Below are 14,011 nucleotides of genomic sequence, written 5' to 3' on the forward strand. Positions count from 1 at the left end.
TGAATTTCAGAGTCAAAACACACAACCATAGTGGACAAAGTGACTGTGTTTACATGGACATATGTAGTCGAATTATTTGCCAAATTATTAAATGGTGGACTTTAACTGCAGTTTGGCTCTTTCATTCAGGGAATTCATTCATGTCCCTCGCGACAAACGTGATATTTGATTCGAGGAACTGCTCTAAGCGTGTATTTTTCATGCAATGTTTGATACCGCACGGCGAATGAGAGAAAAAAAACTCAGCATTTCCCGGAAACTTAGATGCACACGGCAGGTAGTGTCAGAAAGCCGCGTGTGTTATTCCAGTCACAAAATCCAACACGAGGTTATTGTTTGGTTGTAGTGCTAACTTGTTTACACTCGGTGCAATAGTTTGTTTGATACGAATAAAATACGAACTGAACAAAGAGTACTGGTCGCCCACTTACCAAATCTGTAGAGACAGGACAATCTACTAGAGCCGCGTCTTTATTTAGAGGAGACTACAAACGAGTCCGGATCTCAGCGTTTGCAGATGAGAACAGCTCTCAGGTAAACAATAATCCTCCTTAGACACATAAGTTATAGTTGTCGCGTCGCGTACACTGTTAATCCTCACGTGACGCCAGCTGCGCTCTCACAGAGAGAAAATGAAAACAAAACTTCACTGCAACAAACTATAAAAGCAACACTTCACGCTTGTTTTGCCAATACAACGTGGCGTCTCTGCCGTCTATACACTATGACAGTAATGAATATTAATGAAGTTGCACAATACAGCGCGCTGATTGGTTTGAACCAAGCCTTACTCATGCATTAATGCATCATACTGTAAGACGTAATAAGACACACTCTGGCACAGATGCCCAGTCTGGATGCTGGAATACAACGCTATTATGTCATGGCCGTGACGCAGCTTCAAAAATTCGTTTCAAACCGGAAGTACGAATTTGCTTGAAATAACGCAAAAACAACCAATTTACACTTTTTAGTGAAATATAGGTGTCCTAATAGTGTTTTTAGCAGTGTGGGACACATATTTTTGACTGTCAACAGCTCAAAAAATGTGTTTTGGTGTTTCGTGACCCTTTAAATATCTGCAAACATATTATGGTGTTTTTATACTTTAGAAAATTTAAAAACGTACTGCACCTTTAAATGTTAGACATGTTTACTATTAAATCTGTCTGTTCATGCTGAATGTTTCCTCTTTCTGACAGCGGAGGTTCAGAGTGAGATCGAGCGGATCTTTGAATTGGCCAGATCCCTTCAGCTGGTTGTTCTCGATGCCGACACGATCAACCATCCTGCCCAGCTCATCAAGACTTCTTTAGCTCCCATTATTGTCCATGTTAAAGTGTCTTCTCCCAAGGTAACAAAGCTCATTAATCGAAGAAATATTTTAACATCCCATTTTGCATTTCTTTAAAGGAACACTGCAGTTTTTTTAGAAATAGGTTAATTTTACATCTCCCCTAGAGTTAAACAGTTGAATTTTACCATTTTTTTTAACCATTAAGCTGATCTCTGAGTCTGGTGAGGGCACTTTTAGCTTCATTAAGCTGAAATGAGAGTACAGTTTCAAGCCTTATTGACATGGAAAAGAACATGCTAATGGTCTAATCCGATTTAATGATTTATGCTAAGCTAAAAGTGCTCCTATCAGACACGGAGATTGTCCAAATGGATTCAAAAATAGTCAAACTTAACAGTTTTACCTCTCTGTGACATGTAAAATTAGCCTATTTCCAAAAAAAAGTGGGGTGTTGCTTGAAGATCTTTAGTGTTTTTGGTGTGTTTGCTTACAGGTATTACAACGGCTGATTAAATCAAGAGGAAAGTCTCAGAGCAAGCATTTAAATGTACAACTGGTGGCAGCAGACAAATTAGCTCAGTGCCCTCCAGTGAGTATCCAATATGTACACAATATATACAAAAATTGCAAATTTAAAACAGCTATTATGTATTTAAAAGCACAAGGAAATTTATATAATATTAGTAATGAAATAGTATACTAATATTTGTGTGATGGGAAAGAAGGGTTTTCATCAGAGATTACTCTAGTCTTCAGCGTCTTGTGATGCTCATTTTGTTCTCAGTTAACAGAATGTATTACTACCACTTATGTTGAAAATACTTGTGCAGCTTTCATGATGCTTTGATGCATCACAAGTTCAGAAGAACAGCATTGATTTAAAATACTGCAAATTATGTTAATCCATGGTTGCTAAATACAAGTAATAATTTCTTTCAAACTAAAATAAAATTCTAGACTCTCTACAAGCCTTTGGATGCTAATATAAAGCAGGACAATGTTACCCAAAAAATTCCATTACTGTTTGATTCAATAGTGAAAAGTGTAGTAAAAAGGAGGGATAAGGTTGGACGGAGGATGAGTTTAGGATGTGATGTATCACTAACTCGGATTGCATTGTTGTTCCTGCACCATTTCAGGAGATGTTTGACATAATTTTGGATGAGAATCAGCTGGAGGATGCGTGTGAACATCTATCTGAATATCTGGAGGCTTATTGGCGCGCAACACACACTTCCCTTAGCACTCCACTAAACCCTCTGCTGGGCCGCAATCTGGGCTCCACTGCACTCTCACCGTACCCCACAGCCATCTCTGGACTACAGGTGAGACGAGACACAGCCAGAATTGTAATATTTTTCAGAATGTAAATGTTTCTATCGTTTTGACCCATATAACATTGTATTTTAGTATATATCCCACCAAAATTCCAAACAACAACATAAATATGTGGGAATAAATATGCAAATGAAATGAATACTGCATTTAATTTGGGTTTAAAGTGATAGTTCACCCCAGAAATTAAAATGTTTTCATCGTTTACTCACACTTGTGTGCACTGTAAAGATATTGCTGTAAAATTTACCATATTACTGCCAATTTTGGTGTTCATTTTGCCAGTAATACTGTAAAAATGTACAATCACTCTGTAAATTAATAATTACTCAACTGTAGTTTTACAGCACAATAGTAATTGTTAATTTACAGTGGACTTGTAAATTTTACAGTATTACTGGCAACCAAAAATGCCAGCATTTGTCACAGTGTGGTCCTAAACATTTCTTTCTTCTTTTAAACACAAAAAATATACATTCTGAAGAATGTTGGAAAACTTACAGGTACATACATTGAATAATCAAATGTAAAAAAAAAACTCTATAGTCAATGTATTATTTTAGTGTAGATTAATCCTTTTATAAAAAATATTTAGTCAGGAACAATACATTTTCATTTATTGTTTAGCAAAGCCTTTTGCGAATATCAATTAGACTTCAATATATTGGGTAGCTCTTTTTATAAACACCATCTTTGGAGGTCTTTACAGAACATCTCACAGGAATAAACTGTCATATTTTTTGCCACTGGACAATTTTGTCAGTGTTGGAAACAAATAAATGATAAATGAAGAGAGAACCCAGTCCAGGAGACTTGATAACAAGCAGAATTCCTTTCTTGAGATGTGTTGGTTAATCTGTAGTCATTCACGAAGTCCATGAGTCTGCAAGAGCCTTTCAGGAGTCTCTTACAGATCTGCAGTCTGCGAGTTTTATCATAAGTCTGTGAGCAAGTCTTAAAATTAGTCTATAATATGTTTTAGGAGGAGGGGAGGGGCTAGGTGGAGATGGCTAACAAAGCATGCAAATGAAGTAGGTAGGTAGGTGAATAAACTTGCCAAACCACTGACCACATAAGTTTATCAACAAAAGGGTTTCTTTGGCCTGAAATGATCAACTGAAGACAAAGGCACCGTCGTTAAGACGCTGGTAAGACACTGGCTCAGCCAGTGCTTAGGAAGCCAGATGTTTGTAATGTTTCTTACACCCTGTCTATAATTAATTAGATAATTAAAAATAAAAGAATACAACTTTTTAGTTATATATAGATTATCGATCATTTGAAACTAGATTATATACATTTATATTTCCACAGTAACAATTTAGAAATGTAACGCGTGAGGAACGCTGTACAAAGGAGTTGAGGAGCCACGTGTATTTTATTACAAGAGTGGTCAGGCAGGCAACATTCAAACCCAGAAGCAAACATGTACATGCAGGCAATCCAAAATCATGGTCACAAGCAGGCAAATGGCCGGTACAGGTAGCAAGGAATCAAAACGAGAGAACAAGGCAAAGGGTCAAAACAAGACTAGGCTAGACACAGGAAAGTGTCATAATGTTCGCAAACAGTTAGTTTTAGGTCGATAGAAGATGCCATCGTCCATCACCGATGCCCGATAGACATCACGATGCTGAGCCGGCATCGCCATCCTCAACCCTGCCCCCGTCGCAGCAGCAACCCACTCGCGAAAAATACACACGTAGGCCCCGTTTACACTAATGAAGGCATTTTAGTACAAAAACGATCCACGTCCACACTGGCATTTCATCCAGCCTTTCTGAAAAGATCTCCATCCACACTATACTGCTGAAAACACACATCATGTGACTAAACACACACACACACACACACACACACACACACACACACACACACACACACACACACACACACAAACACTCTGTCATGTGCTGCAGCATCTGAGCTCCAGCAGTTAGCCCAGAGAGCAGTGCACATCGGACAGTTTATCAAATATTTACCAGTTACCACTGGATTGCATCTCACTATAGTTGTTGAACAAGATATTTAATTCATCTTGTCTCTATCTAATGACTCTTCGGCCTTTTGAATCTATCAGGTAATGTGTGACAGTGTCAGTACACTACTTCAATCTTTCGCCTTCACGCTTGTACTTAGTAGTTTAAGCAAAAACCTCAGATACTTTAGGTTGGTTTCTGTTGGTTGTGCATGTTTTTTACCAACCAAGTTTGTTGACGCCGTTATAACGACACGGATCACTCTGCCTCACTCTGATCTATGCATCCCACAGTCCTGCGAAAAAAGTGATTGACAAGTGGTTATGGGTGTGTAACTTATCTTTATTTGTTTATGATTTGGTTATGGGTAAAACAAAGACCATGCGGGTCAGGTAGTTGAAACGGTAGGCTACAAATAAGTAATTTGTTATGAATTAATTAATTATTCGTAACTAATTAATTCACCGCTGCCTACGACGATGATGCCATCGTCCATCGCAATGTTTCACATTAGACATCGCACGATGCCAAATTGGTCGACAACGCCCAACCCTACAAACAGTATAACAAGACTCAGCACAGTGTGTGAAACTGATCAGTATATATTGACTGTGAAATCAGTCCTTGAGCAGCTCCCAGCTGTGAGTGTGTAATCAATAGAAAACTGGAACAGGTGTGTGTGAGGTGCATGACAGGATTTGTAGTTATTTTGATGGCAGATTTATAGCTCTCCAGCGATCTGTATGGACTTGAAAAGACAAGAATATATCTAAATATCTCTTTGTAATTCCTGTTTACAGCAAATACCAAGCTGTACATTATGTTCCTTTCTATTTGCATATCCCTGATTATTAATAGCAGCCTAAACAGTATGTTCATCTATTTGTAAATGTCTGATTCTTGCTAATACAACTTGTATATTATGTTCGTAGTACATTCATCTGTAAATATTACCCATAGATTTCTATAATTCCACTTATAATGGATAGATATATTCTGCACTTGCTGCTATTGCACTCCTGGTTAGACCTAAAATGCATTTCGCTGCCTTGTATTTGGACTTGTGTAATCACAGTAAAGTTGAATCTAATCAAATCTAATTATGACCCATTACATTATGTTAGTTAATGTATTTACAAACATTTACTAAGTATGGATAATCTTGTAAATAATTAATAGTCATACTGTAGTTCATAATTCACTAATGCATTATTAAAATCAAAAGTTGTGCTTGTTAACATTTGTTAATGCACTGTGAGCCAACATGAACTAGCATGATTTAACCTAAATAACATCAACTAACTTTAACAAAGACGAATAAATACAGTAATAAATGTATTACTAATTGTTTGTTCATTTTAGTAAATAACTAATTAATAGACCATTATTGTAAAGTGTTACAATTTTTTATCTGTGAACTTTTAACAGAGCCAAAGAAACAAAAACAGCAATCACATCACCGACAACTCTCCAATGGAGCGGCGCAGCTTGATGACATCTGATGAAAACTACCACAACAACGAGCGGCAAAAGAAGACCCACAACCGGCTGTCCTCCAGCTCCCAGCAGAGTCGCGACCACTACCCTCTGGTAGAAGAGGACTACCATGATCCCTACCCAGACGCCTACAAACCCCACCGCAACCGGGGCTCTCCAGGCGGCTACAGCAACGATTCACGCCACAGACTCTAAACATCACAATATTGTGTACATCCTTTCTGGAAAGTCAGTGCATTGTGTTCACTCCAGCACAGGTAAACAAGTACGGGCCATCTTATCTAAAAGCAAACTCCAAGTGTCCGGTCACTCCATGTAAAGCAGATGTTTGCGTGCTGATTTTATCAGCTGGAGTTAAGATAAAATCCTCTCCTGGTGGAGGGATCTATAATTCCTGGTCCATCCAGTTTCTGATAAAATAGCAAATTTGCAGGACTTAATGAGGGGGCATGTTAGTTTTTACCCTGAACTACAGTAGTGCAGGCATGAAGAAATGCTCAACAGTGCCAACAGCCAATTAGCACAGAGCCTTTTTGCACGATATCAGTAGCCAATGGAAGTGTAATGCATTCACGGCATTGTTTCTTCCTTTTTTAGCTTTTATTTTAGATGGTCTCCTTATTTGCACAGACAGGGTCAGGTATGCAGCAAAAAGCTTCATAGCAGCCAAAACTGTTTCATCAAATGATGATATATACAGTTGAAGTCAGAATTATTAGCCCTCCTGAATTATTAGCCCCCCGTTTATTTTCCCTCCAATTTCTGTTTAATGGAAAGAAGATTTTTAACACATTTCTAATAATATTTGACTAGATATTTTTCAAGATTCTAGTATTTAGCTTGAAGTTCAGGTTAACTAGGTTAATAGTTTGTTAGGTGAGTTAGGGTAATTAGGCAAATCATTGTGTAATGATGGTTTATTCTGTAGACAATCGAAAAGAAAAATATTGCACTGTACAAACATATAGACCAGTACAACAATAAAAAACATAATCCCTATTCCCTTTCGCTTTTTCTTGTTCACTCAACTTTTGAAAAAATCAGCTGCACTGACTTAAAATTATTTGTCAGTAATACCAAAAACATTAGGTTGGGTTAACATAAGACTATTAGTGTTCTGGAGAGGTGAATTATTCTTTAACAAAACTTTTTTGTAGTTGTGCCAACTGAATTTTTTTTGTCTGTAGAACTGGAATACCTGGAGTTGAGTGATCAAAAAAACAATCCAATTTCCTTTCTTTTCTCGTGTACTCAACTCTTTTCACCTTTAATTGATAGGACAGTAAAGAGAGGAAAGCGTGGGGAGAGGAGAGAGGGGAAGGATAGGACCGTGAAGTGCCATATGTTGACGCACTAGCCCAGTGGTGGGCAAGCTTTTTAGACCCGAGGGCCACATCAAGTTTTACAAACAAAGCCACATGTCAAATTCTTCAAAAAATAACCTTTGTTTATCGTGGCAGTATGCTTGAAACGTGTAATTATTGAGTCAAATTTACTAGTCAAATGAATTTGCACTGCTATTTATATTTATCATCACTTATTAATCATCATAAAACAATTAAATAATCTCTAATAAAATATAATAATAATAATAATAATAATAATGTTATAATTGTAACAGTGAAGAATAGAAAAGATATTATCTGATAGAAGAAAACTCATATTAACACATTAAAGATAATTCTTAAAGTTTACTATTCAGTCAAATTTACAATAATCTAATGTGCACTGCTTTTAGAATATACAGATCAATCATCATAAAACTTGATAAAACTACAAATCTTTGATAAAAGATCTTATAAAGTGGATTTATATATTCTATGACAAAAATTAACACATTTAACCAGCATTTATTATATAATTTGAGTCAAATTCACAACAGTCTCATTTGAGCTTGTATTAATATATCAATCATTATAAAACCATGAGATAAAACGGAAGTAGAATCTTAGTCTTTGATATTCCAAGTCATGTTATTAAGAGTGTTAACGTGAACAATGTGCCTAAAAATAAAGTTATATTAATATCAACAGCAACACTCTTGCAAAACACCTAGTTGATTCAGTCGTTGCCTAGCGACATAAAAAAAGCGCATCACTCTCCTTTTTTTTCTTGTCAACAAAAAGGCAGTGCAGTGCACCTCGCGTGTTTGGAACGTAAATGCCGTTCGGTGTGATCGGCCCTTTAGGTTGTTGTCTTGAAAAGCAGCAATACTTTCTTGGCATATTAGACCTACCGCTTTTTGTCCGAAATTGGTAAAGAAGTATTTTGTTGTCCATTCTTCCTTAAACACACGACATTCAGTCAATTTTTCTTTTTGCCTGACTCATTTTCAGTCATTAACGGTCGAGTGCATTTTAATATCAGAGAGTGTGTTCTAATTCTACTGGTTGCACTAACTGTACCGCGTACAATACTGCTATCAAATGGTGTTCACTTGTATTGCATCATTAATTTACTTATTCTGAAACCAAACTGTTACTCAGAAGCAGCATTTTAAAAACTCCCGGAAGAAAGTGTTCAGGGGGCCGCATATGGCCCGCGGGTAGTAGTTTGCCCACCTCTGCACTAACCACTACACCTTTGTAGTGATATGTCTGAAGTTGAGTGAACAAAAAAACTCTTGTGGAAATTGGTACTAAGAAACAGTACATTATCAGAACTAACAAACATAGTTCATAGGATTACAAACATAGGATTATGTTTTTTTTCACTCAACTTCAGGTATTCCAGTTCTGCAGACAACAAAAAAAGTTGGCACAACTTAAAAAGTTTTGTTACAGAGTAGTTCAGCTCTCCAGAACACTAACAGTCTTATGTTAACCCAACTTAATGTTTTTGGTATTACTGACAAATAATTTTAGGTCAGTGCAGCTGATGTGAACAAGTGAACAAGACGTAAAAGTAAATAAAATAAGATTATGGTTTTTTTTTTTTGTACTAAGAAATATTTCAAAAAGGAAAAATACACAAGAGGGCTAATCATTTTGACTGCAACTGTATAAAGAATATACATTATACAAAAGATTCAACAAAGAGTTTGCTCAGCCTTTCCATAGGCCTAAATGAGATGTGGTTGCAAAGAATTTATGCCAGCATCAGGTGGATTTCTTGCTTATAATGAATTACTCCACGGCTTGGTCATAATACTAAATGTATGAATCTCATGAAACATGTCAAGATTTCTAAAGATAGTGTTTCAATTTTTTAAGGAGCACAGATTTAGGTTTTATACCGTGTGTGTGTGTGTGTGTGTGTGTGTGTGTGTACAGGTTTAATTGGTTTACAGGGACATAAACATGTATAATGACATGGGTATGACTTGATTGTACACTATTAAGTGAAGTTTGTTTATACATTAATTTCAAGAGGATCACATGCTCATAATTGAACACATAATTGGACTTGCATTATCTAATACATGATTCTCCAATCAGACAATTTCTAAGTCATTATAAATAACCATAGTCTTTATACCACATTCATCTTTGTCTTGAAGAATCCCCACTTCCTCCCCTATATCTCCCCTTTTTTCCTAGATTGGGCGGCACGGCATCCCAGTGGTTAGCACAGCAAGATTGTCGCTGATTCCGGTCCTCGCTGGGCCGGTTGGCGTTTCTGTTCTTGCTGTGTTCGCATGGATTTCCCCCAGGTTCCCCGGTTTCTTTCCATCATCCAAAGCCATGCGTCATCAGTAAAATTAGCTAAACCAAATTAGCACCATAGTCAAGTTCCAAGCCAACAGTATTTTTTCCTCATAAAGCAACGCGTCATTAGCCACAAATAAGCTGGGAAGTTCTTGAGATCTATCTGAGCTCAATCTCCCCTCTCGCCCTGCAAACCGGGAGGGAGCCCAGAGCTTGAGAATCTTTTGAGCTTAGGGCTCTCTCCGGGAAAGCATGCCAAACAAGCTTATAGTCAATCATCAGCTAAGTGTGAACTCTTGAAGGTGGTTCACAGAGACTGTAATTCAAAACACTTAAAAATCATACTTAACAGGGTCTGTTGAAATTCAAAATTTGCCACTTGTTTCTTGGAAGGTTTGGGTTTAAGGATAGGGCCATATAATAAGCAGTTTTTAAATACTTTATGCCTGTGGAGTGTTCCTGTAGGGCATGTATACAAGTGTGTGTGCCTGTGTCTGTGTGTTCAACACATTTTTTAAAATAATTGTTTTGATAACTAATTTCTTTTGTCTTTGCCATGATGACAGTACTTAATATTTTACTAGCTATTATGCAGGATTTACTAGTATTCAGCTTAAATTTACATTTAAAGGCTTAGGTTCATCACGTGAATTAGGAAAGCTAGGCTAATTTGGCAAGTCATTGGACAACGTAGCCAATCAGAAAAAAAAGATACAGTATATTTCTTAAGGGGGCCAATTATTTTGACTTTAGCAGTTTTTAAATATTAAAACACCCACACACACACACACATACACTCACACACACACACACACACACACACACACCTAAAAAAATATATATATATATATATATATTTGATTTTTTATTACAGCCAAACTAATAAATTAAGCTTTCTCCTTGCTCTGTTAAAATAATATTTGATAAAGAATCAAAATTCTATAGGAGAGCTATATGTTTAATTATTTTAATGTATTATTTATATGTAATTACATATTTATTTATTTATTTTTGTGAAATGTGACCTGTTTTGGGAGATTCATATCGTATTCTAGTTTCTGCCTGAAACGCACAATAGCTGCTTTCATTAGGTTAATATGTGGCAGTCGAGTGGAGATCTGTTCTGTCATTGAGTTAGGTCTGTGCTCCACAATAAAATGTCCTATTTTTAAGCTTTAGGAGACAGATTGACTGCAATAGTCAGGGCCTATTTAGTGTTTGCCTAAACCATATGATAGTTTCTGGTTGCTTACTCTAAGCATAGTTTTTAAAGTTAGACAAATGAACGGAATTCACTCAAAAATATATCTCCTGTCATTATTTACTCGTTACAAACCTGTATGAGTTTCTGTTAAACACAAAAGAAGATATTTTGAAGAATGTTGGAAAAAAATCACCAATTGGCTTCCATAGTATTTTTTGTTGTTCCTACTATGGATGTCAATTCATTTTCATGTCAATTTCTTGTTTTTTGTTCAACAGAAGAAACTAATTAACAGTTTACAACCACAAGAGGGAGAATAAGTGGTGGGAAAATGTTAATTGTTTCGGTGAGCTACACTGTTAGACTTTGCTGCAATTTTACAGTTTTTTAATGCAAATACGCCCAGTAAAATACCACATACATTCTTTACAGTTCACTACTGAAAGTATTAAGTATAAACTGAAAATTATGGTAATTTAAAAACTTTTACTGTAACTTACTGCATATTAGGAATTTACGGTGTTCTACTGTCATCAAAGTACTGCTACTGTAGTTGACGGCAAAAATAAGACAGTTGATGAAAAAATTATCAATTAACATCCTGTATCACAAAATGTATTTAAAATACATTAATTAATTAAAAATTATTTTGTAATCTATTCAAAATGGATACAATAATAAAGAATAATAAAACCACTGTTTTACGTAATCTCGCCACTAGTTTGGAATTTATTAAATTTTAATTGTAAACACTAAAAATAAAGGTTTTGAAATGCCCTGTGGCGTTGCTTAAGCCTCTAATTTTTAAAAATATATTGCACTTAAAAAATAGGTTGTATAACATTTATTTTGTTGTCAAAGTACTTAAAATGGCGACATGCATCATGCGCATACTACTTAACGCAGCTTTTGTGTTGGGTATTTAAATAGTCAGCTGTTCAGCAGTACCTGTTTCTATCAGCAGGTGGGAGTGGGACTGTTGTTCCAAGTATTAAAAAAATTTCTTCGTCATTCATTCGAAATAAAATAACTAATCAATAAAATGTGCGTCATGTCAATGTAAATACATGCAAATTATTCAGAAAAACGTCAATTGTACTAGCTTTTTTGATATAGATATCTAGACATATTTATCTAGATATGATAAAGCCAGTCACATCTGTTTCTGTAATAGATAATCACAGTGAGTTCATGCATCAAGCCAATTTTTTTATAGCTATATTCTACTGTAACATGCTATGTCGGTTAACATTGGATTATATATCGACTGTTGTTCAGCGGGGTGTATGAGATGCATCGTTACCCCTTTCGACCCTAGCAACGGCCATGGTAATGCCGGTGTAAAATGTAAATAAATTACAGTAAAAGTACTGTAGAAAGTACAGTCATATTGTAAAATTGAAATGTGGTAAAGGGCATTTTACCATAAAAAGAAGTTGTGGTAAGGCTATTTTACTGTAAAATGAAATTGCAGTTGTGCCCTGCTACTGTAAAACACATTTACAGTAAGTTACTGTAAAGGGCTGTCAGTAAGTTAAATACAATAAAAGGTCTAACAGTGTATGCCTTTAAAAATATGATTTAAAACATACTTTTAAAAGTAAATTAACTTTTATTTGTTTTTGTTTTTTCAATTTATTTTCATCAGACCTGTTTGCAAAAGCTGTTTAGACATCCTGAAGTGCTCCGATGAACAAATCAGGTGCCATTACTGCTTTTACATGCGCAAAACTACTTGTGCTGTTGATTTATTATTATTATGACAGTTCTTTCAATTTTAATTGTCTTTTTTCCATCTCATAGTTACTATTAATCATATTTTGAGTCAATGAAAAATGCTAAATGATACTTCATTGTGATAAACAGCTCCAGACGAGGCTTCTATCGATGTTCGCACAGTTTCAATGTTGTCTGGATCTTGGTATTTGCATTTTTCTCCGCTCATTTCTTGCTATTCAAAATCACACCTCTGCTATCTGACTTAATGAGCGTAACCGTGTCGTGTCGTGTGTGCGTTTATAATGCACAGGGAGAGAACAAAAGCAGTGTTGATTCAGTACTAGAGTTACTGTGTTACAAAGCGTTCGGTCCTTATCCTTCAGTGGCTTCATACAGGTTTAATCATATCTAAGTGTTGATGCTAAACGTTTTTACATGTGATTTGCTGTGGAAAGGTCTGGGTTTGTCCCGTTTCCATCCTGCTATAAGTTCTACCTGTGAGCAGTTATGAAGAGGTAGCTTTGATAGTAATAATCTGCTGGATTTGTTATGCACAGAGCCAGCAGGAAAGAAACCGTGTCTGTCCGTAGGCTGTTTTCAGTATATGCTGTACGTAGCATTTAGAAAGCATTTTTAAAAAACGGGGCCAGTAGAAGTCAATGTAGTTTGGGTAAAGTGTCCTTATTCTCTGATCACTGCCATCCCCATTCCCCCCTGACCCACCTCCATTATTCATCTGCAGCTTTTCAGAAATGATCACAGAAATGAACTATTCTGTTGTCTTGCGTAAAGTACACTTTTTTTCCACATGTTCAAACTATTTATTTAAAATAAGCTGAATCAACACAATTCTTGATATTTCATTGGGACAACTTAATTTTTTTATGTTCAATCCACATAAATTAGTTAAAAGTGTTAACTTTACAGTGTAGATTCAACACCATTCTCCATATCATGTAAAAATTACATGACAATAAGTCGTGACAAGAAATGTTTATATGTTGCTTTAACTTATTTTAACAAGTTATCCAGGTTTCAACTACTTTATTTAGGTTATGAAAAGTGTAACCTCTAGATGACTAGAAAAGTTTATTTAATTCAACTCAAAAATGTGAAACATCAAGAATGTTTTTAGGATTTACTCTATAAAGGTGTGGAGAGTTTAATTGGGAACTTATTGGGCTAATCAACAGTATTGTGGGTCTTATGGGTCATGCTTATCTTTTTATGAAACCTTTTAAAGGCAACATAGATGAAATTGTAACCCTATATACATTTCTGGAGATCATGATTTATGTAGCCAGAAATACGTATGGCTGGATTTCATCTTTAA

The 14,011-nt window shown here is 35.8% G+C and overlaps 1 protein-coding gene across 2 annotated transcripts in view; it reads left to right on the forward strand.

Annotated features, from left to right (window-relative positions):
* Nucleotides 1–7,047, forward strand: part of cacnb4a (calcium voltage-gated channel auxiliary subunit beta 4a) — a 55,991-nt gene extending 48,944 nt beyond the window's left edge. For both annotated transcript variants that reach the window (NM_001113519.2, XM_087266772.1), the window contains 4 exon segments: nt 1,203–1,354; nt 1,791–1,886; nt 2,437–2,622; nt 6,040–7,047. In NM_001113519.2, coding sequence (NP_001106991.1) covers nt 1,203–1,354; nt 1,791–1,886; nt 2,437–2,622; nt 6,040–6,303 — 698 coding nt within the window. In that variant the 3' untranslated portion in view covers nt 6,304–7,047.
* The last annotated feature ends 6,964 nt before the right edge of the window (nt 7,048–14,011 follow it).

The sequence above is a fragment of the Danio rerio genome, chromosome 9 (assembly GCF_052040795.2).
Source record: "Danio rerio strain M-AB ecotype USA chromosome 9, GRCz13ab, whole genome shotgun sequence".
In the NCBI taxonomy this organism is placed as follows: Eukaryota; Metazoa; Chordata; class Actinopteri; order Cypriniformes; family Danionidae; genus Danio; species Danio rerio.